The sequence below is a fragment of the Hippichthys cyanospilos genome, chromosome 3 (assembly GCF_059441005.1).
Source record: "Hippichthys cyanospilos isolate Australia breed blue-spotted pipefish chromosome 3, RoL_Hcya_1.0, whole genome shotgun sequence".
In the NCBI taxonomy this organism is placed as follows: domain Eukaryota; kingdom Metazoa; phylum Chordata; class Actinopteri; order Syngnathiformes; family Syngnathidae; genus Hippichthys; species Hippichthys cyanospilos.
The window spans coordinates 15,521,651-15,549,084 of NC_142371.1; the positions used below are offsets into that span (position 1 = coordinate 15,521,651).

A 27,434-nucleotide genomic window follows, 5' to 3' on the forward strand; every position below is an offset into this window, starting at 1 on the left:
ATGCTATTGCTCTTACAATGTCACAGTCACTGTTTCAGTCACGGTGTCAGTCACGGAGATGCTAAAACATATCATCCTCTTACTTCTTCCTTTACCACTAACTAGCAATTTTAGAAGCTATGTCTAACAGATAAAGTTTGCAAAGTCTTCACAACATTCCTTCCTTCCGTTTTTGACTCATTTTCTCTCCTTCCTTCCATCCTGACCAGCTGTGCCATCAAGCTAGATAAAGGCGTTCGGCCAATAGCATATCGGCATTTCTGTGATTGACGTGACGCCGGCCAATAGCATCTCCGTGAGTGAGACCGGGTGACCTTAATCGACCAATAGCATATTGCATCTCCGTGACTGACTCCGTGACTGACTCCGTGACTGAGACAGTGACTGTGACGTTGTAAGAGCAATAGCATTCATGTTACTGTCACAAGCGTCAACCGCTGATTTTGTTGACGCAGTTAAGCGAAAATATATTTGCATACACAATGGCCGGCATGTCGGATTGTTCGTAAGACGAAAGGTTTGCTCGTAAGTGGGGGACAAAAATCTCCGTGGTCCACGCTCGTAAATCGAATTGTTCGTAAAACAGGGTGTTCGTAAACCTTGGGCCGACTGTATGAGCAAAAAAATAAAATAAAAAAGATTTTTGTCACATAAGCTGCACTGGTCTATAAGCCGAAGGTAATAACATCAAATCTTTACCGCAAAAATATGGTATATGTAATTTATATTTATATTTTCTTTTAGTTATTTATGTATTTTGTAATTTTCTGCCAACAGCAATATCCTCTCTTCAACAGGCTGAACATGCCTGCATGTTTTGTCACAACATATTTATAGAAGATGGATGGATATCTGTTAAATAGCAGTTTAAAATCGAGCCGCACTGGACTATAAACTGCAGGGCTCAAAACATGAGCAAAAATCCGCGGCTTATAGTCAGAAAAAAACTATAATTTTTGTTAGGAAAAGTAATATCACAAGTAGTTAACATCTTAACTGTGAAAATGAAATGTAAAACTTATGAATTTCTGATTTACTGTCAGTTGAAAATAAATGCGGCTTTTACCATTTCAATGTATTTTCATTGATATCATTGATGAGACTCACTCTGCCTGCATACTTGTCACTGATAGATACTGCTAATTTATTTCCAAAACCTCACTCACTCTGGTGTCTATCCCCTCCATTAAAAATCCTAAAAAAACATACACGCGCGTGCACATGCATGCACACGCACACACATGCACACACACACATGCATACACGAGAGTGACTGCATGCCTCTTTAAGGTATTAATCTTGTTTAGACTGCCAGGCAAAATCTGATTTTTAGTCCATGCAAACTTAAACTGGATGGCTCGTGTATAGTCTGTGCAGTCAAATGCAAATCATATCAATTTTTTTGCGGAATGGACTGGAGACCACAATCAGGAAATAGTTTAAAATCTGATTTTGACAGAATGTATCTCAGTCTGAACAGCTCCAAACACATAGGCAGTTTTGACTGTCTATGACATCGCCATATGCGATGCAAGACACGATCTGCCTGAACAGAGAGTACCAAACTAAGTGTGGAATGGCGTGTTCGGAAAAATAGGCTCTGAGCATGCACTGGTTTTCTGACTGTTAACTGTTCGATATTCAAAGTGCATCATTTTTTTCTGCCTCACTCTCTGTGGAGGCAGGCACTTTTTGCTCTGCTTCTTTCTACCCTTATCTCCCTGCTTTGCTGCACTTTGTCGTGTGCTGTATTCTGTCCTAACTATTATTGTAGCCTCTTAGAGTTCTTTATATGAAATATAACCATGGGATTGATCAACTGGGCTCTTGACCCAATTGAAAAAAAATTCTTGACTAGAAAATTAGGTGGGGGAAGCACGTTTGCCTGTCCGGGACATACAGGTATGCTGCTGGATATGCTACCCATGGAACATGTGAAAAATGGTGTGATTTAGTCTATTTAGCAGGGGTAGGGAACTCCGGTTCCCCGAGAGGTATATCCTGCCTATTTTCGATGTCTCCCACGCCTTTCACACCTGGTTCAAATAATTAGCTCATCAGCAAGCCCTGTGGAAGCCTGATAATGATCCTGATCATTTCAGTCAGGTGTGTTAAAAGTGAGACATCAAAAACAGGCAGGAGATGGCTCTCGAGGAACTGGAGTTCCCTACCCCTGCCATAGAGTATCTGGAAGACAGTTAAATAATTTGAATTTTAACAGGGGGTCGGTGGATTCACCGAGCCCAATAAGGAGGATCCCTGTTGCAAATTTTGACAGAATGACACTGCCGGATTGGAGAAAAGGCTTCCAGTCTTCTTTGAAGGTGTTGGGCGGGCAATCAATGCTAAGACTCATGCAAAGCCACTACATCTGGTTTGGTGAATAAGCATTTTTGAACATGCCAATATTTGCTGTTGACACTGTTGTAGTAATATGATGTCTCACACTACACATGCTTCATGGCACTTCCGTTTCAATGTCTTTGCTACTGATCTTTGACAGGTGAGTAAATAATCTGGCCCAGCCCAAGCAGGCCCAGATCCCATTTGGACATTTGCTAAAAACAGTATGGACAGTCACACCTAAAAAATATTATTTAGGGGCAAATCTGATTGGAGTACTTAAAAAACTAGAGTGCTGTCATTTAGAATGGACCTTTCTTTCATTGTTATTCCAGGCCTCTACCAAGAAGGCAATATTGCTAAGGTTATTTGGGCCCTAGTCCACATGGGTAGCATGACAAGGATGCATATTGCCCCACATTGGAATCCAGTGGCGGTCTGTGACTTTCACATGTACGCCTTCTGTGATGTCAGACTCTTGAATAAATACCCCTCATGCAAACATGTATGCATTACTGGGTTACACAGGCTATTTTCCGGAGCTTTCAAACATCAATAAACCCACATCAGCCATTAAAACTTGTCATTATACGTGATGCTGTCAAAAAAAATAAAAATTAAAAATTAAAATAAATATCCATGAAATTTTATATCCAAATTACAAGTTTAATATAAGAAGAACATCATTTTATTTCTTTACTGTTAATTGAATATTAATGAAATAAAATAACACGAACATATTAAAAATGAAACAATAAATAAAGAAAAGGCTTACACTCAAAACAAATGGTGGTCACAATCAATCAGTCTTTTCAATATCTCCTGATATTTCTTGACCTCTTCCTGCTCTCTTTTTTTGCGCACTGAGATGTACAGTGTATCACTCAGGTGTTCCCAAAAGTTTTTTAAAAGCACTGTAGCACGTGGTTCCAGCCGTGCTTTGGCTGGTCTCATTGCTGCCTTGGTTAAACAATTGACGTTTGCAAATCCAGTGTAACTCTAAACACCTAATCGATCCTTTGCAAACAAAAGACATTCCCAGCAAAACTCAGGACAGTTTAGCTAATGGCTACACTACGCCTTTATTGTAATCAGCCAAAGCCAACACCGCATAGCTGTGTTGTTGAGCATTGCACCGCCTTCCTGCAGTGAGCATCCACTCATGTCAGGATCAACGTCAGGCTTCTAGATGGCGATCTTATGATTCGATTAGCTATTACAGCTGTCATTAAAGTATACGAGCTGCTCACATATCCAGATTACATACAGCCTGTTGACACAAGTTAGCTAAATTCTAATTAACTAAAAACTCCAACTTAAGACTACAACACTAGAAGGGCATTACCAAATGAGGAATGATGTTATAAATTAAAAAAAATATATAATATATATATTTAGTGCAAATTAATTTAAAATGAAATTGACTTGCATTATAGTTATGATAAATATTATAGTTTATTAGAGTTATGATAATGATGTAAGGTTTTGTTAGGCCAGCAGAGAAGGCCTTGCTGGCACTGACGGGCCACCACTGGTGGAATCCTATGTGACATTTTCTCTCCTTTGTCTCCCACAGCTCTTTGTGGTGGCTCTATATCAGATTTCAGTTCCGTCATCCTCAGCCCAGGCTTTCCAGGGAATTACCAGAGCAGTCTTGATTGCAGCTGGAGAGTTCGCCTTCCTATTGGCTTTGGTTTGTTACACTGAGCACATTACCTCAGGGGTTGATAATTACGATGGTCTGTGTCCACCTTAAGACTGTGTTGGGCCACCTACACTTCAGTCCACTTTGATGCAGCTGGCCTTTCTCACTGAATGCTTCAGATTTTTTAATGTTCATGCTAATTTTCCATGTCTAGTTATCCACACATATGTATGCACATAGCCCCTTCAGCTGATAAAGCTGCGGCATTTTGTCCTAGCTCATCGCTTTTCTTGGTTGGCCCTACCACCCGCTCTACAATGGGTGCTGGTGCAGGGAATGTGCGGCAGTCCAACAGGGCCACCATGTGAAAATAATGGAGTAGATCCCTGTGCCCCCATCGTTCCTAATTCTCCTCTGTAAAACATTTTCCTTATTTTTCACCTCTCTTTACAGTTTTGTTAGAAATAAAAAGAGCAGCTGCTATTATTTATACTTTCAAAACAAGCTAGCACTCCCTATATCACTAAATGTTTTCTACCAGATTGACACACTGTTGTATATTTGAAAATGTTAATTTAGAAAAACCTGAAATACAAATCATCTTATTGTGCCATTTCCGTTGGGATCTGATAAAGTGAGTTGATATTGCCCAATCAATTACTAATATACTTTTAGTTCGTACTTCTCAATACTTATACATTGATAAGGCATGTATTTAATCCATAGAAAATGTATAGTTTTACCAGTTGCGCTGATTTTTGTTGAAGTTGGCTTGCAGTGGTTATTTGTGCCTTGGATTTTATTTTCTTATTTTATTTTCCCCATTAACATGTATTCTGCTTTTACAGGTATCCATCTGCAGTTTTTGAACTTCTCCACAGAGCCAGTTCATGACTATCTTGAAGTGCGCAGTGGGAGCTTAGAAACTGGAACTGTGATTGATCGGTTCAGCGGCTCACTGGTTCCCCCTTCTCTGTTCAGCACCACTCATGAGACAACCCTCTTTTTTCACAGCGACTACTCACAAAACAAGCTTGGCTTCAACATTGTATATCAAGGTAAGCTCAAGAGTAAATCAGAAAGATGATTTAATTGTTGGAAATGTTCAATTAAAATAACACATTGTTATGTTGAACAGGTGGCTGAGATACTTTAAAATAAGAACAGAATAATTACGTACATTCAAATATTATATTTACAATAAAGTGGGTCAGTGCAGCATCTGCTGTGATGCGGACTGTCATGGTAAAGAAGGATCTGAGCTCAAAGGCAAAGCTTTTAATTCACTAAGTAATCCATCTTCACGCCCTCAACTATGATCAAAAGCTGTGGTTTGTGACTGAAAGAACAAGATCCCAGATACAGGCAGCCAAAACGAGTTTCCCCCGCAGGATGTCTGGGCTCTCTCTTAGGCAAAGGGTGAGAAGCTCAGCCATCTAGAAGGACTTGGAGTAGAGCTGTTGCTCTTTCACATTGCGATTAGCCAGCTGAGGCGACTCGGGCATCTGGATAAGATGCCTACCGGATGCCTCCCTGGTGAGGTGTTATGGGCATTTCCCTCTGCGAGGAGTCCCCAGGAACAACCCAGGACACACTTGAGCAACTATGTCTCTTGTCTTGCCTTGTAACTCCTTGGGATCCCCATCAGCTAGACGAAATTGGCCAGAGAGGCAGTCTGGGCTTTCCTGCTGAAGCTGATACTCCAGCAACCCAACTCTAGATGAAGCAGTAGATAATGTATGGATGAATAGATGGATGGAGGTTTTATGTTCATAGACAGACATATTGTTATGTGCACTACATGTTATGCCTGCATTTAATCCATGGCATGCCGAAACAATGGGCCACATTCAATTGCCTTCCTGTATGCTGATCAGGAATTGAATTACTGTATTCAGTCACCTCACATTTTTAACCACATATTCAGTAATAACAAAATACTGTATATAGTAACAAGATCTTTCAAATGCTTATTTTTAATGTATATTTAATGAGTCACATTTCCGAAATGCGAAAAATGAAAGAGTTAAACAAAAAAACAGCATATAAATTCAGGCTTTCTCTTATATTATGTTGGCTGTCACGGTGTGACAGACTTAAGTCTGAATTCTAATCACAAATTTAAATTTGATTTTAATAAAATGGTCCATGATGCTGCTCACAATGCAGTCAGTTAGTTCTTACTTTTGACAGATTTAGACAGTGCTACAAGATAGCTGTTGATTATTTTTAGATTGTTTTCTGCCTCTGACTATATTTTGACATTTTACATTTTCTAATACTTTTAACAGCATATGAGCTCCAAAGCTGCCCTGATCCACACCCATTTCATAATGGAGTCGTGATCGGCCAAGACTACAGCGTGGGGATGACCATTACTTTTGAGTGCCTCCCAGGTTATACTTTGCAAGGGGAGCCTTCTCTCATTTGTCTTCATGGAGTCAGCAGAAACTGGAATCATCCCATACCTCGCTGTGAAGGTGATTGGCAAACATTTTCTATACACATATTACGCTTTACCACCAACTGCAACCACAAATTTGATTGGTGTCCGAAATTCCTTTTGTGCACCCTAAGTCATCGCAAACACTTTTAGCACCACTATATATACGCAGTGTATATGAAAAAAACTCCCAGTCATACTGGGGTTCTGGACATCATGATCAAGAAGAAAGACCTGTATTAGAATCTTGTGTGTGCCCACAGCAAAGAACAGGGTTACTAGACCATTTTCAAGCGGTTTTGTATCCCTGTGGCAACCGTCCAGAGCATCATAAACAACCACATGAGATTCAACGCTGTTAAAAACCTCGGTGGGCGGCAAGAATTGTAAGGTCTCAGTCAAACCTGCCAAGAAAGTATGCTGAGAGCTTAGCATCAACCCTCAGACCCAACTATGGCTCCAATAGAAACACTTGAGCAGGCAGGGACGACTTTCTCAAGGTCTAGCATTGAGTGGCCAAGGAAGACAACCCTGCAAGAAAAAGTATGGTTAGGCTTGCCTGGGTTTTGCCAGAGGTCACCTCCAACATGACTCTAGATTTTGGTCAAACATCCTGTGGTCTGGTGATGCAAAGTTAGAGTTATTTGGGCCTATGAATGCTTAGTAAATCTGGAGAAAAAAAAAGAGACGCTTATGAGCTAAAGAACACCATCCCTACTAACAGGCATGGTAGTGACAACATAGTTTTATGGGAACACTTCTCCTCCAGTGGCGCCTGGAACCTTGTCAAGGTAGAGAAAATTATAAAGGAAGGATTTTCACATTGGAATCTTTCACGAAAACCTGAAGGAGTCTGCTGAGAAACTCCAGCTCAGCCACAACTGGAATGTTCCAGAAGAACAATTATCTGAAACAAACTGCCAAGGTAGGGAAGAAATGGACAAGGACACTGATGTGAATGTATTAAAATGGTCAAGTCAGAGTCCTGACCTCAATCCGATCAAAAATTGAGGTGAAATTTGAAGATGAGAAAGGTGGCTCAGAAATTCATCAACTTGACCCATCTTGAGGCCTTTGCCTGTGAATAATAGGCCAATATTGTAAATGATGAAAGCAGAATGTTGGTTGACACGGGAATGGTCTGCAGGTAGTTTTAAAACGCTAAAGCTATGGTATTTGTTTATTAATTAAGACTTTGGACTAGGGTATGAATACTTTTGAACGTAGAATTTTTTTTGGTTTACCGTCAATAAAATACATGTTAGATTTTGCATTTCTTCAATTGTTTGTTGTTTTGATTCTTTTACTTGTTTGTCACATATAACTCATGAAGAAACTTGCATAAATGAAAAGATTTTGTCACAAAAAAAAATAAAATAAAAAGAAATGTGTAGAGTAAGAATAATTTTGAGTACAAGTGTATATATAGTGGCATAAAAAGTTTGGGCACCCCTGATTATTTTCAACATTTTGCTTTATAAATCGTTGGTGGTTCTGATCATCAATTTCAGTAAAATATTTCATAGAGTAGATAAACAAAGTGATACTTGAGAAGTGAAATGAAATTATAGGATTAACAAAAAGTGTGCAATAATTAAACAAAAGTAGGCATACATTTGTTTTGTTTTATTGATTTGTATACCTTTAGTGCTAATATTGTTGGGAAAAATTGTGTAGCAAGCTCATTGACCCATGGCCTACATCAGTGGTTCTCAAATAGTGGGGCGGCCCCCCCTGGGGGGAGCGCAAGGTGATGTCAGAGGGGGTGTGGATGACCGCAGAGAAAAGACTGTTTTTGTCATGTGACGTATAATTGCAGTAAAATACGAATCATTTGTGTAGGTATTTATTTTATGTTCAGGCACTTTGCTATTTTTTGGATAGTTTTTGGATAGTCCAAATAGTTTTGGACTAAGCCAAGAGACCTGGTGAGGAAATAAGAAACCACCGGCACAGTTCGGGTTAAGGCCTGAAGTGGCAGGTAAAATCTCATATAAGCAGAGGCGAAAAATGGTGAGAACAGTCAAAACTCAACCCACAGACCAGCTCCAAAGATCCACAACATGATTTTGCTTCATAAGGTGTCATTGTGCATCAACTGTTCAGCGCATTTTGCACAAGGAGATGCTGTATGGGAGAGTAATGTGGCAGAAGCCTTTTCTGCGCACATGCCCTAAACAGAGTTGCTTGAGGTATGCAAAAGCACATTCTGACAAGCCAGCTTAATTTTGGAATAAGGTGTTGTGGTCTGATGAAACTAAAAGTGAGGTATTTGGACATAACAAGGGGCTGTGTGCATGGCGGAAAAAAAGACAGCATTCGAAGACAAAACACTTGCTGCCCACTGTTAAAATTTAGTGGTGGTTCCATCATGCTATGGGGCTGTGTGCCCAGTGCATGTATTGATAAACTTGTTCAAGTTGAAGGTCTCATGGATTCATAATCAGCAGATTCTTGAAAAACAATGTTCAAGAATTAATGACAAAGTTGAAGTTGTACCAGGGCTGGATACTTTAACAACACAATGACACTAAACACTGGTCAAATTCTACCAAGGCATTAAAGCAGAGGAAAAAGTACAATATTCTGGAATGGTCATTCTGGTGTGATTCAAAGCAGGCAGTCCATGCTCGGAAACCATCAAACCTGACTGAACTGGAGATCTTTTTTTTTGTAAAGAAGAAAATTACTTCAGCCCAAATCCAGAGTCTATACCCTCATTGGAAGCCATAGGAACTGTTTAGAGGCTGTTATTGCTGCAAAAGGAGGCTCCACTAATGTTGGGGTGCCCAAATTTATGCATATGTCTCCTTTTGTTTAAATATTTACTGCGCTTTTTCTGTAAATCCTATGGACTTCATTTCGCTTCTCAAATATGAAAGTGTTTATCTGCTATATGATATAATTTACTGAAATTGCTAATTTGAACCACCAATGATTTATAAAGAAAACCTTGAAAATGATCAGGGGTGCCCAAACCTTTTCAAACCACTGTATATACGTGGCAAGAAGTCCGAGACATACTCGCCGTGCCAGGCGAGCGCCACGCCAAAGTGAAGTCACAGTAGAACTAAGCAAAACAAAGCAGCAGTGTCTAAAACATTCAGTTTCTGCTACATAAAGAAATACAATTGATCACACTCCAATGGCATTAGTAAAAACCATTGACGATAAACTTCATACCTGTGGAGCAGATGTTCAAGTCACAGGAGAAATGGGAACGACGTCACTCATTCGGCTGCCTTGCTGACCCATCTATGTTTGCAGACCACGCTGGATTTACAGCACAATGCCGCTAAGGGCCTTACTTTTAAAATAGCCTAGGATAAAAACCAATATAATGCTAGACTATGAGATAAAATAATACAAGTAGACACAGCCGACCGACATTACCTTTGGCACCGTGAAGGATGCCGACAGAGGTACCCCGGAAGGGGGTGTACCTCGAAGCCAAAAACAATTCTGTCTGTTTTTATAGTGGGGCTTTGATCAAAAATTGACGACCCGTGTGAAGGGCAGTGTGCAACAACCAACCACCCGGAGGCAGTTTAACCCATCATGCCACATATATATTAAAACGTTCGCACTGCGAGCGATCCTTTGTTGTGAATTTCTGCCAATTGCTTTTTCATTCCTGATAGCCCACTAATCAGCTGCTAGATTATTTTATGATAATGGTATGGTTTAACCATGGGAATGTATACCTACTTTGGCCAACAAATACATTTTCTTTTACTTCTAGCTCTGTGCGGTGGAAATGTAACATCAATGAATGGCACAATTTACTCTCCTGGACACCCAGCTGAATACCCCCATTTCCAGGACTGTATATGGATTGTCAGAGTACCTCCTGGTTATGGCGTCTACCTTAATTTTTCTATTATCAATACTGAGCCTATCTATGACTACATCACTGTGTGGTAAGTACTCTCTAAATTTCTCCTTCTTTTTCTATGTCTCGTCCTTTTTTATTCTCTCCCCATCTCTCACTCTCTTTTAGAACCAGATTTATATGGACTAGGGTTGGATATCGTTTGAATCTGGGCAATTATGGTTATGATTCCAGTCTTTTGGTTTAATACCAGTTCCTAACGGTTCTCAATTCTGGTAGCTATTATTGTGTTTCCCTTTTTTGTGCTTTTTTTGTTTCATGAGATTTTCTACAATTTATGAACATTTCTGTGAAATTCTCAATAGATATTTTAAAGTATATCAGTATCAAACCGATAAGCTTGAATTGTCCACAAAGAACCTTCATTTTGAAGAACTTCAAGAAAATGTCTGACAATAATATTTTCTATAGCTTATTCCACTTGCACTTAACACTCAGTCGGCTAACCAATGTGTGCAAATAAAAATATAAAATCTTGTGCAATCCAATTCAAAGTACCATCTGGTACAGTTGAACTCAACTACAGTTTCTACGAAGAAAAAAGATCTTATCAGCCTTTTCAGGCCAAATGCATGACCACTCTGTACAGATAGTGTCTACTGCAGTTGAAAACACAAGCTCACAGAGTTGCACATCCAGGTTGCTTTCCTACAGAGAGAAAAAAATACACGCTGCATTTGGTGGGGGTACATGGAAAAATATATACTGTGGCAAGAAAAAGTATGTGAACCCTTTGACATTTCTTGGATTTCTGCATAAATTGACCATAAAATGTGTGATTTAACCCTTGTGTGATGTTCATATTGTTGTTACTCAGCCAGTGTTTGTGGGTCTGATGGACCCGTTGCATTTTGTGGCTTTTAATACCTTAAGTCAAACACTTTTATGTTAAAATACTGAACATATGTTTAACTTATCCCAATTACAAGCAGTATAAACAATATATATGGTTAATATTTGCCCTTTACCTTTGTTAGGTCACATTTCCAACTTATTTAAAATGTAATGAAACTCAATTAAAATCAAGATTTGAGTGGAAACAAATTCATAAATGAAGCAAGATTTTTCAAAACTAATGACTTTACTGAGTAAACATATCAGTCAACACATCAAACCCATTGAGCACATGGCCTTTAGCCACAAGCCTATACAAGGTGGGAGCTCTGACCTGTTTTTCCTTATTGTTCCCACCATGGTCCGCTTCCTCTTAAGGAGCTCCTGTCTCAGTTTGTGCGAGTTAAAAATGTTGTCGCATGTGATGCTGTGTCCATTGAGTCCTTGAGACATCTTGAGGACAACTGTCATTCCTTGGTTTTTCTCAGGGGCCCCGCCATCAGGTTTTCCTGTGTAAACTTGTAAGTTCCAAGCATATGAGGAAGTGGCATCACAGGCAGCCCAGATTATTATACCATATTTTGCATGTTTAGAACGGTATATACAGTGGGCCCCCGGGTTACGAACTTAATCCGTTCAGCGGCTACGCTCGTATCTCGAATTGCTCGTATAGCGGGCAATCCAAACCCATGTTAATTCGTGAGTGCGTGCAACGCGCGCAGAAGCCTTAGGTAAAATCATCACGCTGTATACATAAATTAATATTAAGTGACATAATCTACTGTACAGTTGCATTAAATAACAAATACAAAGGATAAATGACTTTTACCTTTGGAAAGACGTGACTTGTGCTGAGATAAGCAGAGATGAGCAGAGATGAATGCTCTAAGTCAATACGGTAAATCAGATATGCTATTGGTCTTACAGTGTCAAAGTAACTTTTTCAGTCAGGGTTTTCTCTACTTCCTTCCATCCCAACCAGCTGTGCCATCAAGCTAGATAAAGGCGTTCGGCCAATAGCATATCGGCACTTCTGTGATTGACGTGTGACGCCGGCCAATAGCATCTCCGTGAGTGAGACCGGGTGACCTTAATCGACCAATAGCATATTGGCGTCTCCTTGACTGACTGATAATTATTTGCACTTTTTTTTTAAACGGTTGGAATGTATTGACATCTTATTGATTAAAACACATTTAAATCTGTGACGATTTTTTGTCCTGCAATCGGCACACTTAATTTCATGTCAACTGTTTTTCCCGACGTGAATTGAGCACGGTGGAAGCGGAGAGGTGGTTGTGTGTGTTGCATTTACTAGGCAGCACACTTATGGCTTGTTCGAGCGTCAGTTCACCTTTGGTTACAATTCACAAAAATGCAACAATGACGCTGCCCCAATGCATATTGGGAAATCGCCGACTAACCTGACATGCAATCTTGTCAAGCAACCATTATATGGCGCTGTAACATCACCCGTAATAGGGTGCAGAGATTAACCTCTTGAGTTAATACGGCAACGCATATAGGCTATTGGTCTTACAGTGTTACAGTAACTCTTTCAGTCATGGTGCAAATCACGGAGATACTAAAACATCATCCTCTTATTTCTTCCTTTACCGCTGCTAGTAATTTTAGAAGCTATGTCTAACAGATAAAGTTTGCAAAGTCTTCAAAACATTCCGTTTTTCACTCATTTTGTCTACTTCCTTCCATCCTGTCCCATCAAGCTAGATAAAGGCGTTCGGCCAATAGCATATCGGCATTTCTGTGATTGACGTGTGACGCCGGCCAATAGCATCTCCGTGAGTGAGACCGGGTGACCTTAATCGACCAATAGCATATTGGCGTCTCCTTGACTGACTGATAATTATTCGCACTTTTTTTTAAACGGTTGGAATGTATTGACAATTAATTAAAAAAAAAACACACATTTAAACCAATGACAATTCTTTGTCCTGCAATCGGCACATTTAATTTCATGTCAGCTGTTTTTCCCTTTAGCTGTACAAACACTACACTTAAATGGTAATATATTTAGACACCGTGAGTGAGACAGTCAGTGTGAGATTGTAAGACCAATAGCGTTCACGTTACCGCCATAAGTATCTATTAATGATTGTAGATGACGCAACTGCTGAATATATTGACACAGTTAGGCGAGAACATTTCTACATACTCAATGGCTGGTTTGTCGGAATGCTCGCAAGACGAGAGGTTTGCTCGTAAGCGGAGGACAAAATTCTCCCTGATCGACGCTCGTAAGGCGGAATGTTCGCAAATCGGGATGCTCGTAAGCAGGGGGCTGACTGTACTGACGAAAGGGGCAGCGGCCCGTAATTGGCATCAGCTGTTCATCAATGGCGACATTTGGCCCAGGGTTGTACAGCAGGTGAGGCGGCGCACCCACTTGTCCCACACTTTCCTGATGGCAGCTAGTTTGTCTCTCTGCCGTCGAGCTGGTCTGTCATTTGGGTTATCAAAGCGAATAATCCTGGAAATTTTGTGAAAGTTTTCAAGACACATTGTTGCCCGGAAATTTTCTCTGCCAGTTTCTGCATCCCACAGGTATTCTGCAGATTCTCCTTTGAACCTGAAAACTTCAGTAAGGATGAGAACTCCGAAGTAAGCATGTAATTGGGTTTGGTCCATTTCCTTCCACCTCTCTCCAAAAACACGTCTTCCTTCTAAATTAGTGCAGTCAAGAATAATTTTCTGAATGGAATCTGGGATGAAAAGCTCAAAAGAAGACTTAATGTCCTGTGTGTGATTAACTGCCTTGGTTCAATCCTTATCACATTGGCAGCCAGGCGGGTTGGCTCTTTTCTTGGGCGAGAAGACCATTCAATTTCCGAATTTTTTGACATCCATATTTCCTCACTTGCTCCATGTTGGCTGGCTTGTTCTGGTCCTGGGGCTGGCTGCTGACGGCTTTGTTCTGGGGCAGGCTGTTGACGGCTTGGTCCTGGGGCTGGCTGCTGACTGCTTGGTCCTGTGGCACGTCTTCGTTTTGGAACTGGCTGATGCTCAATCTCATCATCTTCTTCAAAGCCACTGTCAGACTTTGAATTTTTAGAAATGTGGCCCTCAAATTCTGAAACCTCTTCTTCTGAATCCTGTCCCTCTGCATCATCAAAAAACTTCTCTCCCTTCCAAAATCATTTCCATGGCCCTCTGAACAGAATACCTTTTGGCCGTGTGTATGGCTCTCTTGAGGTCATGCAACAGCATCTCAGTGGGGTTCTGGACTCTGACTTGACGTGCAATTTCTTATGTCCGAACCCTTCTGTTGATTTAGTTGTATGTTTGGGGTTATTGTCTTGTTGCATCACCCATCCTCCTTTAAGCTTCAGTTGGTGGACCTGACTGTGGTGCAGTCTTATGTTTAACTGCAATATGTCTTGGTAAATTTTGGAATTCATTCTTTGACTGATGACAGCAAACTGTCCAGGCCCAGAGTCTGCAAAATAGCCCCTAACAATGATGCTCCCTCTACCATAATTCACAGTTGATGTTCTGATGCTGGTGTGCCGTGCCACATTTCCTCCACACATAGCGTTGTGTGTTCTTGCCAAATAACTTGGATTTTTGTTTCATTGGTCCAAACAATGTTGTCTCAGAACTGCTGTGGAACATCACGGGTGGTCTTTTATAAACTTCAGACAGGCAGCGATGTTGAATGAATGAATTCCATTCTTGTTCAGACATTTACGTATAGTGGAGGTATGAACAGAAATGTTTTCATGCGCCAGAGAAGTTTGTGAGGCTTTGGCTGATGCGCAAGGATTCTTTCTCACCTCACTGATTATTCTGCGCAGCGCTCTTGCGGTCATCTTTGCAGGACGATCACGCCTGGGGAGAGTGGCAACTGTCTTGAACTCCTTTCATTTGTAGATTGTCTAACTTTTGAGACATGGACATCAAGACTTTTAGGGATACTTTTATATTCCTCTTTCAGCCTTATGTAACCTTTGATATCCTCTTTCAGCCTTATGTAACCTTATGTAACTCAACAATTCTTGCTCACAGGTCTTCAGAAAGCTCTTTGGTGTGGTGCATGGTTCCCATCAAACCAGCTATTTCAAAACTAGTGTGAGTTTTTAAATGGCAGGACAGCTTGAATCAACTCTTGCAAACTCGTCAAACTAATTGAACTCCATGTTGGATGACACCTGACTCAAATTAGCTCTTGTAGAAGTCTGGTAGAGTCTTGTAGAAGGGGTTCACATAATTTATCCACCCTGTGATATGAATGTACAATTGTATTGGTGTGATTTACTGTCACAGTTCGCCAGTTCAGCCACCTCACTTCCAGCCTCACCACACCAGCTCAGCCCTCCTGCTAATCAGCCCCAAACACTAACACCTGCAACCACTCACCCGCCCAATACAAAGCCCGGTCACTTCCATCCACACCCTGCCAGATTGTCTCTATGCGCCACGCCGAGGTTTCCAGCAATTCCTCCTGCCTGCCTGCCTGTTCTCCGACCCCGTTCGTTCTTGACCACATGATTGCCTGCCGACTTGTCTGGATCTTTGGTACTTCGATCCTGCCCGAACTCGACCACCCGTTTGCCTGCCAATTCAACCTCCCTGCTCGAGCACCTTCCTTGTCGGTCCCTGCCAGACCGATCGTCCGCCACGGCCCCGCTTTCCCGAAAGCCCCCCCTAAGCAAGCCACTTTCGTCAGCCTCCACCTCAGCAAATATCTCACGATAAATAAACGCTGAGTTGCTAAACCCACCTACCTGTGTGTGTTCTTGGGTCCTCCATCCAGTAACCCTGACATTTACATTGAAATAGGAACACATTTTATGGCCAATTTATGCAGAAATCCAAGAAATGCCAAAGGGTTCACAAACTTTTTCTTGCCACTGTACAAAAGGACTTTACAAAAACATGGTTTTCATACTTTCATGTGCAAGCTAGGTGTTAGCTAGCTTGCTTTAGTGCTTTACCCACTGTTTTCTTTCCACTGTAACATGTTGGCTCAATTTGAGCATAAAACATATTTGTTTGGTTTACTTCCTCAATTCTGACTGTGGTTGCAGTCAGTGTTAGACTCGCGTCTGAGGCTGCACAGAAAGGTTGATGCAAAAGTGTAAAAGACTGAACACCCAAGCAGCTGTACTCCATGGAAACGGAGTTTAATGACATTTGACATGTAACTAACCGCCTTTAAGCTATATCATTTTAGATGCACTCAGCTTATTTGTCATTATTTTTTTTTTTTTTTACAAATTGCACCCACACTTTTGATCTCTGTCAACAAACATTCATCATTGGCGCATCGTGGGAGCATAACTTATTAGAGTTGCTGTATTCTTCTGTTTTCTAGAACAGGGTGCTGTACAACACAGTAGAGGTTTCCTATTTTTTAGATGCTGCTCCCGTGCCGTTGCTGTTGATTACCCCACACCGTATACACGCAAACGGCCCTCAAGGCTGCCTCCACATGGGGGACTGGGTCTTGAAAAATGTTCCCAAACTTTTCTTAACGGAATGGTTTTGCAGAATTAATGTCCCAGTCCCAGGACCTCTGGATAACTGACTACCCGTCCCCAACCCAAATATGGACACATTTGACTGTGGCATTTGGCTTATCTTTGATTGGTGGACCAATGGTATCTTGAGCTGAGTTATCCCCGTCATACCATAATCAAAAAGTTGATTAGTTCATATGTGAGACCTGACATTTGTGCTACATTATGTTGCAAAAACTGGTCTTAAACATTGTACCTTGTGAGGATGTCAGAGAAATGCCTTCCTCGATTAAGTAATTTCTTGTTAATATGACCCAGACTTTATGAAAAATTCCTTCAAACATGTTGCAAAAAACCCCAAATGCTTAAATATCTAACAATAATATTTTTTTAAAAAAATCTGTCACTTTTAAAAAAAATTACCATTATTACTTAGTTATTACTACTAGTTATTATTACTTAGTTTTACCTTTATTTATTTATTTATTATACATTTCCTCACAAACTTTGAATATGGATAAAACACACGGAGGACAAAGCTATTCTCCACTTGGTATATTCGTTGTTTTTCTCAAATACGGTTAAATATTGTAGAGTTTATGATTGATTAACCTACACACAGAGCACATATTTGATTCATTCTAAATGAGCAAATTCAGCATTTCTAATTCCATTGAACTTTCAAACTCGATTTCAATCATTTAAACAACAGTCAGCATTTTACAACATTCAATGTAGTTTCCTCAAGTTTTGCCAGGGAGCTCGAGCCACACGTTTGGCTGCACTACTCACGGAATCACAATGGTAAAAAGCGATAAGTAAAACACAAAGGCTATCAGTGTTATTAAAAGGGAAATATATAGGCTTTCAAAGCTTTAACTATTTTTGAATAGTTTCCCTGCAGCTAGCGTGATGTTAGCATTACAGCATGATAGCTAAGATAGATAGCTATCAGTTTTGCACAAACAAGCAACCTCTGACAAAAAGAAAACACAGCATTTATCAGAGATTAATAATTTCAATTACAGGTTGGGATTCACCGGGTTTTCTTGGAGGATCTCTCGGTGTTGTTGTGTACAATTGCTTCTGCAATCCCAATTTAAATTTAAAAAGGCTGCATCCCAATTTAAATTTAAAAAGGCTGCATTCAGTTGTCTCCATAATTTAAAAAAATGCCAAATAGTTGCTAAAAAAAAACAACAACAACAACAATGTGAATTATTTACCATGTTCTCTTGCCAGAGTGCATCACTCAAATTATGCTCCGCCCACATGCGGTTTCAAAATCTTTTGGGAGGTAGAGGGGGTAATGCTGCTTGTTGATAACAGCAATTGTCACTTAGGTTTAGGCATGAGACAATATCAGATTTTAACAGTACAATAACCTTGAGCAAGTATATCACGGTATCGCGGTGTCACGGTATTGAAATTACAGCGCACAAAACATAGCATTTTAAAATCTTTTTGTGTAAATTACCATTTTTCTGCTCTATAAAAGCAGTTTTATTTTTAAACAAAATATATCTTTAATAGAGCATTTGTTAAAATAACATTTACCATGCTAAATTAAAGTAAATATTTACAGTGAATTAAAACAAATCTTTAGTGCGCAAACATGGGCTTTGCTCCCCAATAAACATGCATGGATTCTTTCTGATTGAACACATCCAATTCTAACTAAAACATGGGCACTTAATTTGTATAAAATAACAATATTTAAAATAAAAAAATAAATCATTCAACTATTATGTGTATCAAATAAAAGTAAAATTATGTAAATTAAAGTAAAGTAAATTATGTCATTTTGCATTGACTATTTCCCTCACACAAGCACGCAGATACATAAACAACATAAACACAAACAAGTTTCCTCTGTCACTCGCGCTCTCTCACAGACTATTGCAAGTGGATGAGATCGTACGACAAATTCACGTTTGTTTTGAGTTAGGACGCATGGCGTTTGGAATGCCAATTTTTGCGCCTAGTAATGTCCGAGATCGTTAATGAAACAATACTTTAGACGGCGAGTGGTAACCGACTTTTATGTTGAAAGACAACAGAATGGTGTTTGGAATGGAGCTTTTCAATGTTAACACAGACAGGCATTGCTAGTGCTTTTGGGTAATGTTAATGCCCCAAATGGCGTCTGACGTCTTTCAAAATAAACCTTGGCCGCTGCTTGGCATCTAAAGTGGCGCTCCGACACTATCTCTGATCCCACTAGGCCTCAAAAAACAGTGTAAAAGATGTTCTAAAGGCATAGGGTAAAACTAAAAACAAATGCAAATTAGTGTCATATGATTTCATTCATTTGCCATAGAGAGCCACAGAAAGCATGTGTATGTGTACTTGTACCCATGTGTGTGGGGGAAATATTCAATGTAAAGTGACAGAATCCACTTTTTTTTCTATTAATTAATACACGTTAGCTGCGGTAGTTAACTGTAGTATTCAACTTAACGTGGTACGAAAGCTGACAAAAAAGAAACTGAACTGCTTCAGGAAGAGGAAAAATGACGTGCAATGTTCAAAAAACTTCGTGCTTGCGCAATTGCGTACTGCTCGCACATTCACAGCGCACAAGTAAACCGATGTTGTGCCTAAAACAAACTGCAATATAAACTAGAGCTAGAGCTGCCACTAGGTGGCGCTCGCACTATAACAAAAAATACGTTGATAGGTGTATTCCGCATTGGAAACCCATCAAATATATGAAGTTTAGAAAAGATAAGACCATATGGGACCAAACACAGACACTTTGTTCGTTTTGGCGAGACATCAGACTGACATTTTTGTTTATAAGCAAGTTTATAAGTTTATATGCCTTATAAGCAATTGAAAATTTTTTTAAACACTTGTGTTAAAGGCTTGAGTCTCCATGTGTCTGTGAAAATTCAGATTTTTCCAAGCTTGTAAAGCTGAGTTATAAAGGTTTGTTTCACATGTGGCAAAGTAATCATCAAAGGCATAATATAAAGCCCCGCCCCTAACATATTTGATGGCGAATCGTCACAAAAATTTGAACAATTGTGCCTCACAGTCAGATAAAACATCACAGCAAATTTGAAGGCGATCGGGTCAAGCGTTTGGGAGAAAAAAGGAGCAATTCGGACCTGCAAATGAGCAAAAACGGGCCAAAAGTGCACATTCAAAAATTCATAACTCTCTTTCTGTACATCTGAGCATATGGCTCGCGCTGAGTTTTTTGTAGTGCTTGAGGTCCTACATAAGGCTACAAGTTTTTGTAGCTTTAGGTCAAACGGGCCGGGAGTGAGAGGCTATTTTCCACTCATAAGGCCATTTTGGGGCCAATTACAGCCACTTTTTTCGTTTTGGCGAGTCATCTGACTTTGAGGTGGCGTGCAGACTATGCCCATTATCGAAAAGTCGTAAAATTTTAAAACCTTAATATTCCATGTCTTAATGATATTCTGACCAATTTTCATTTGTTTTACTCAAACAGACTGAGCACAATACATGAAAGTGTAAAAAATGACATTTTAATCAACCACTAAGTGGCGCTAGTAGGTATTTAAAAAAACTTTTTTCAAAGGTGTTAAAGACATAAGTTTCCATGTGTCTATGAAGTTTTAGATTTTTTTAAGCTAGTACATCAAAGTTATTAAGGTTTTTGTCCCTCTTGGCGAAGGAAAAATTGAACACATAATTTGAAGCCACGCCCCTATCCCTATGTCCCTATGTCAGCGGATCTGCACCAAATTTTGCCCACTTGTGCCCCTATGTGGGAATATGGACCACAGCAAATTTGAAGGAGATTGAGAAAAGCGTTTAGGAGAAACAAGGAGCAGTTTGGGACCTGCAAACGTGCAAAAATGGGCCAAAAATGCACATTCAAAAATTCATAACTCTTTTTCTGTACATCTGAGCACATGGCTCACGCTGACTTTTTTGTAGGTCTCTAGGTCCTACATATGCCTAAAAATTTTCGTAGCTCTAGGTCAAACGGGCCGGGACCAGGTGCACTTTTTCGACCTTAGGTGGCGCTGCAGAGTCATTTTTTTTGCATTGTTTTGGGAAACACAAAAATATCGAATTTTTCACCGGGCCCGACAAATGTGCAAATTTTGGTGACTTTTCGTACATGTTTAGGCCCTCAAAAATGGAAAAGCGCTGCACAGTAAATAATAATAATAACTAGAGCTGCAAGCAGCTATAAAGGGCCCTCGCAGACCTGTGCACGTTGGGGTATGAACAGGTCGGGGTATGAACAAGGACTATGAACAATGAAATAGTAGTTGTAGATGACTTCAGTGCAGGACTCTTACCAAATATGTAAAATTTAGACAAGGTGGGACAATGTGGGTGGAGTTACTGCAGCTTTTATTGTTCCAATTTTGTGACTTTCAATGCCATATAGGCCACACCCACTGTCGAAACATCGTACTGATTTGTGGAGGGCATAAGGCATGGCCACTGGCTTTTCAGAAAACATTTAAGGGATATAACTTCAAGGGGCTCAGCAGAGTACATAAAAACATTAAGGATTTGCTATATTTTTTGCTGCCACTAGGTGGCGCTCGTACTATGATAAAAAATAGGCTTGTAGGTGTGTTTCACATTGGACTCCCATCCCATATATGAAGTTTTGCAAACATCAGATCATCTAGGTCCAATTACAGCAACTTTTACCGTTTTGGGGAGACATCAGACTTTGAGTTTGCATAGAGGCCACGCCCTTTAATGAAAAGTCATAAAAGTTGAGAACCTTAATGTTCCAATGTGTCATAGCTTTTCTGACCATTTTTTAGTGCATTTAGTCAAACAGGCATTTCACAGTACATAAAAGTATAAAAAATGAGATTTTTGTCCGCCACTGGGTGGCGCTGAAAATGATTTGAAAGTTTATCACATAGCTGTATTATTGCATTACTTTTAAAGGGCCAGGAAAGTTTCAGATGGTTTGAAGCTGTCATAGCTGAGTTATTAAGATTTTTGTCACTCTCGGCAAAGGAAGTATTAAACATATTTTGAAGCTCCGCCCGCATCTTTTATGTCAAGAGATCTTCACGATATTTGGAATATGTGTGTCCCTCAGTTGGATAATGATTCATGCCAAAGTTGAAGGTAATGGGGTGAATCGTTTAGGAGAAAAAGACACTAGTTTGAGACAAGCTAATGTCTAAGAATGGGACAAAACTGCACATTGAAAAAATTCATAACAATTTTTCTGTACATCCTAGCACATCACTTCTATTGACTTTTTTGTAGGTCATGCAGTCCTTCATTTGCCTACAAAGTTTCATAGCTGTAGGTCAAACCAAACAGGATTGACTGTAATCTTTTGACTAATGACATTTTTTGCAGCCACTAGGTGGCGCTAGCTTTAAACTGGAATATATTTTTGTCGATATGTTCAGGAGAATATTTTCATCCAATGTGTGAAATTGTGAGAAGATCAGATCATCTGGGTCAAGTTACAGCAACTTTTACTGGACAGATAAAGCTTCCGAATGAAAATGGTCGTAGAGGCCACGCCCATTATCGAAACTTCGTAAAATTTGGTGGAGATCAGCAGGGCTGTCTATAGAATTTTCAGACTTAATTTCAGTGATATTACTTCAAAGGGCTCAGCTAAACACATGAAAATGTTTAAAAAATGCTATATTTTTGGCTGCCACTAGGTGGCGCTCGCACTATAACAAAAAATACGTTAATAGGTGTATTCCGCATTGGAAACCCATCAAATATATGAAGTTTAGAAAAGATAAGCCCATCTGGGACCAAACACAGCAACTTTGTTCGTTTTGGCGAGACATCAGACTGACATTTTTGTTTGCCACTAGATGGCCTTATAAGCAATTGAAGATTTTTTTAAACACTTGTGTTAAGGGCTTAAGTTTCCATGAGTCTGTGAAGTTTCAGATTTTTCCAAGCTTGTATAGCTGAGTTATAAAGGTTTGTTTCACATGTGGCAAAGAAATCATCAAAGGCATAATATAAAGCCCCGCCCCCAACATATTTGATGGCGGATCATCACAAAAATTTGAACAATTGTGCCTCACAGTCAGATAAAACATCACAGCAAATTTGAAGTCGATCAGGTCAAGAGTTTGGGAGAAAAAAGGAGCAGTTCGGGACCTGCAAATGAGCAAAAACGGGCCAAAAGTGCACATTCAAAAATTCATAACTCTCTTTCTGTACATCTGAGCATATGGCTCGCGCTGATTTTTTTGTAGGGCTCGAGGTCCTACATAAGGCTACAAATTTTTGGAGCTCTAGGTCAAACGGGCCGGGAGTGAGAGGCTATTTTCCACTCATAAGGCCATTTTGGGGCCAATTACAGCCACTTTTTTCGTTTTGGCGAGTCATCTGACTTTGAGGTGGCGTGCAGACTACGCCCATTATCTAAAAGTCGTAAAATTTTAAAACCTTAATATTCCATGTCTTAATGATATTCTGACCAATTTTCATTTGTTTTACTCAAACAGACTGAGCACAATACATGAAAGTGTAAAAAATGACATTTTAATCAACCACTAGGCGGCGCTAGTAGGTATTTAAAAAAACTTTTTTCAAAGGTGTTAAAGACATAAGTTTCCATGTGTCTATGAAGTTTTAGATTTTTTTAAGCTAGTACATCAAAGTTATTAAGGTTTATGTCCCTCTTGGCGAAGGAAAAATTGAACACATAATTTGAAGCCACGCCCCTATCATATATGCCAGCGGATCTGCACCAAATTTTGCCCACTTGTGCCCCTATGTGTGAATATGGACCACAGCAAATTTAAAGGCGATTGAGTAAAGCGTTTAGGAGAAACAAGGAGCAGTTTGGGACCTGCAAACGTGCAAAAATGGGCCAAAAATGCACATTCAAAAATTCATAACTCTTTTTCTGTACATCTGAGCACATGGCTCGCGCTGACTTTTTTGTAGGTCTCTAGGTCCTACATATGCCTAAAAATTTTCGTAGCTCTAGGTCAAACGGGCCGGGACCAGGTGCACTTTTTCGACGTTAGGTGGCACTGCAGAGCCATTTTTTTTGCATTGTTTTGGGAAACACAAAAATATCCAATTTTTCACCGGGCCCGAAAAATGTGCAAATTTTGGTGACTTTTCGTGCATGTTTAGGCCCTCAAAAATGGAAAAGCGCTGCAGAGTAAATAATAATAATAATAACTAGAGCTGCAAGCAGCTATAAAGGGCCCTCGCAGACCTGTGCACGTTGGGGTATGAACAGGTCGGGGTATGAACAAGGACTATGAATGATGAAAAAGTAGTTGTAGGTGACTTCAGTGCAGGACTCTTACCAAAAATGTAAAATTTAGACAAGGCGGGACAATGTGGGTGGAGTTACTGCAGCTTTTATTGTTCCAATATTGTAACTTTCAATGCCATATAGGCCACACCCACTGTCGAAACATCGTACTGATTTGTGGAGGGCATAAGGCATGGCCACTGGCTTTTCAGAAAACATTTAAGGGATATCACTTCAAGGGGCTCAGCAGAGTACATAAAAACGTTAAGGATTTGCTATATTCATTACTGCCATTAGGTGGCGCTCGTACTATGATAAAAAATAGGCTCCTAGGTGTGTTTCACATTGGACTCCCATCCCATATATGAAGTTTTGCAAACATCAGATCATCTAGGTCCAATTACAGCAACTTTTACCGTTTTTGCGAGACATCAGACTTTGAGTTTGCATAGAGGCCACACCCTTTAATGAAAAGTCATAAAAGTTGAGAACCTTAATGTTCCAATGTGTCATAGCTTTTCTGACCATTTTTGAGTTCATTTAGTCAAACAGGCATTTCACAGTACATAAAAGTATAAAAAAATGAGATTTTTGTCCGTCACTGGGTGGCGCTGTAAATGATTTGAAAGTTTATCATATAGCTGTATTATTGCATTACTTGTAAAGGCCCAGGAAAGTTTCAGATGGTTTGAAGCTGTCATAGCTGAGTTATTAAGATTTATGTCACTCTTGGCAAAGGAAGTATTAAACATAATTTGAAGCTCCGCCCCCATCTTTTATGTCAAGAGATCTTCACGATATTTGGACTATGTGTGCCCCTCAGTTGGATAATGATTCATGCCAAAGTTGAAGGTAATGGGGTGAATCGTTTAAGAGAAAAAGGCACTAGTTTGAGACCAGCTAATGTCTAATAATGGGACAAAACTGCACATTAAAAAAAATCATAACAATTTTTCTGTACTTCCTAGCACATCACTTCTATTGACTTTTTTGAAGGTCTTGCAGTCCTTCATTTGCCTCCAAAGTTTCATAGCTGTAGGTCAAACCAAACAGGATTGACTGTAATCTTTCGACTAATGACATTTTTTGCAGCCACTGGGTGGCGCCAGCTTTAAACTGGAATATATTTTTGTCGATATGTTCAGGAGAATGTTTTCATCCAATGTGTGAAATTGTGAGAAGATCAGATCATCCGGGTCAAATTACAGCAACTTTTACTGGACAGATAAAGTGTCGGAATAAAAATGGTCGTAGAGGCCACGCCCATTATCGAAATTTCGTAAAATTTGGTGGAGGTCAGCAAGGCTGTCTAGAGGTTTTTCAGACCTAATTTCAGCGATATTACTTCAAAGGGCTCAGCTAAACACATAAAAACGTTTAAAAAATGCTATATTTTTGGCTGCCACTAGGTGGCGCTCGCACTATAACAAAAAATACGTTGATAGGTGTATTCCGCATTGGAAACCCATCAAATATATGAAGTTTAGACAAGATAAGACCATCTGGGACCAAACACAGCAACTTTGTTCGTTTTGGCGAGACATCAGACTGACATTTTTGTTTGCCACTAGATGGCCTTATAAGCAATTGAAGATTTTTTTAAACACTTGTGTTAAGGGCTTGAGTCTCCATGTGTCTAAGAAGTTTCAGATTTTTCTAAGCTTGTAAAGCTGAGTTATAAAGGTTTGTTTCACATGTGGCAAAGTAATCATCAAAGGCATAATATAAAGCCCCGCCCCCAACATATTTGATGGCGGATCATCACAAAAATTTGAACAATTGTGCCTCACAGTTAGATAAAACATCACAGCAAATTTGAAGTTGATCGGGTTAAGCGTTTGGGAGAAAAAAGGAGCAGTTCAGGACCTTGAACACATAATTGAACACATAATTTGAAGCCACGCCCCTATCATATATGTCAGCGGATCTGCACCAAATTTTGCCCACTTATGCCCCTATGTGTGAATATGGACCACAGCAAATTTAAAGGCGATTGAGTAAAGCGTTTAGGAGAAACAAGGAGCAGTTTGGGACCTGCAAACGTGCAAAAATGGGCCAAAAATGCACATTCAAAAATTCATAACTCTTTTTCTGTACATCTGAGCACATGGCTCGCGCTGACTTTTTTGTAGGTCTCTAGGTCCTACATATGCCTAAAAATTTTCGTAGCTCTAGGTCAAACGGGCCGGGACCAGGTGCACTTTTTCAACCTTAGGTGGCGCTGCAGAGCCATTTTTTTTGCATTGTTTTGGGAAACACAAAAATATCCAATTTTTCACCGGGCCCGACAAATGTGCAAATTTTGGTGACTTTTCGTGCATGTTTAGGCCCTCAAAAATGGAAAAGCGCTGCACAGTAAATAATAATAATAAGAATAATAATCTGGAGAAAAACAAGAGGGCTCTCGCAGTGGTAGCTGCTCGGGCCCTAATAATAATAATAATAAGAATAATAATCTGGAGAAAAACAAGAGGGCTCTCGCAGCGGTAGCTGCTCGGGCCCTAATAATAATAACTAGAGCTGCAAGCAGCTATAAAGGGCCCTCGCAGACCTGTGCATGTTGGGGTATGAACAGGTCGGGGTATGAACAAGGAATATGAATGATGAAAAATTTGTTTTAGATCACTTCAGTGCAGGACTATTACCATATATGTGAAATTTAGACAAGGTGGGACAATGTGTGTGGAGTTACTGCAGCTTTTATTGTTCCAATTTTGTGACTTTCAATGCCATATAGGCCACACCCACTGTCAAAACATTGTACTGATTTGTGGGGGGCATAAGGCATGGCCACTGGCTTTTCAGAAAACATTTAAGGGATATCACTTCAAGGGGCTCAGCAGAGTACATAAAAACATTAGGGATTTGCAATATTTTTTGCTGCCACTAGGTGGCGCTCGTACTATGATAAAAAATAGGCTTGTAGGTGTGTTTCACATTGGACTCCCATCCCATATATGAAGTTTTGCAAACATCAGATCATCTTGGTCCAATTACAGCAACTTTTACCGTTTTGGGGAGACATCAGACTTTGAGTTTGCATAGAGGCCACGCCCTTTAATGAAAAGTCATAAAAGTTGAGAACCTTAATGTTCCAATGTGTCATAGCTTTTCTGACCATTTTTGAGTTCATTTAGTCAAACAGGCATTTCACAGTACATAAAAGTATAAAAAATGAGATTTTTGTCCGTCACTGGGTGGCGCTGTAAATGATTTGAAAGTTTATCATATAGCTGTATTATTGCATTACTTGTAAAGGCCCAGGAAAGTTTCAGATGGTTTGAAGCTGTCATAGCTCAGTTATTAAGATTTTTGTCACTCTTGGCGAAGGAAGTATTAAACATAATTTGAAGCTCCGCCCCCATCTTTTATGTCAAGAGATCTTCACGATATTTGGACTATGTGTGCCCCTCAGTTGGATAATGATTCATGCCAAAGTTGAAGGTAATGGGGTGAATCGTTTAAGAGAAAAAGGCACTAGTTTGAGACCAGCTAATGTCTAATAATGGGACAAAACTGCACATTAAAAAAAATCATAACAATTTTTCTGTACTTCCTAGCACATCACTTCTATTGACTTT

At 39.8% G+C, this 27,434-nt stretch overlaps 1 protein-coding gene across 4 annotated transcripts in view; it reads left to right on the forward strand.

Annotated features, from left to right (window-relative positions):
* Positions 1 to 27,434, forward strand: part of LOC148425860 (CUB and sushi domain-containing protein 3-like) — a 627,928-nt gene that overhangs the window by 379,751 nt on the left and 220,743 nt on the right. For all 4 annotated transcript variants that reach the window (XM_088410975.1, XM_088410976.1, XM_088410977.1 and 1 more), the window contains exons 40-43: positions 3,920 to 4,036; positions 4,837 to 5,046; positions 6,280 to 6,468; positions 10,174 to 10,351. In XM_088410975.1, the coding sequence (XP_088267101.1) occupies positions 3,920 to 4,036; positions 4,837 to 5,046; positions 6,280 to 6,468; positions 10,174 to 10,351 (694 nt within the window). The remainder of the gene's footprint in view (positions 1 to 3,919; positions 4,037 to 4,836; positions 5,047 to 6,279; positions 6,469 to 10,173; positions 10,352 to 27,434) is intronic.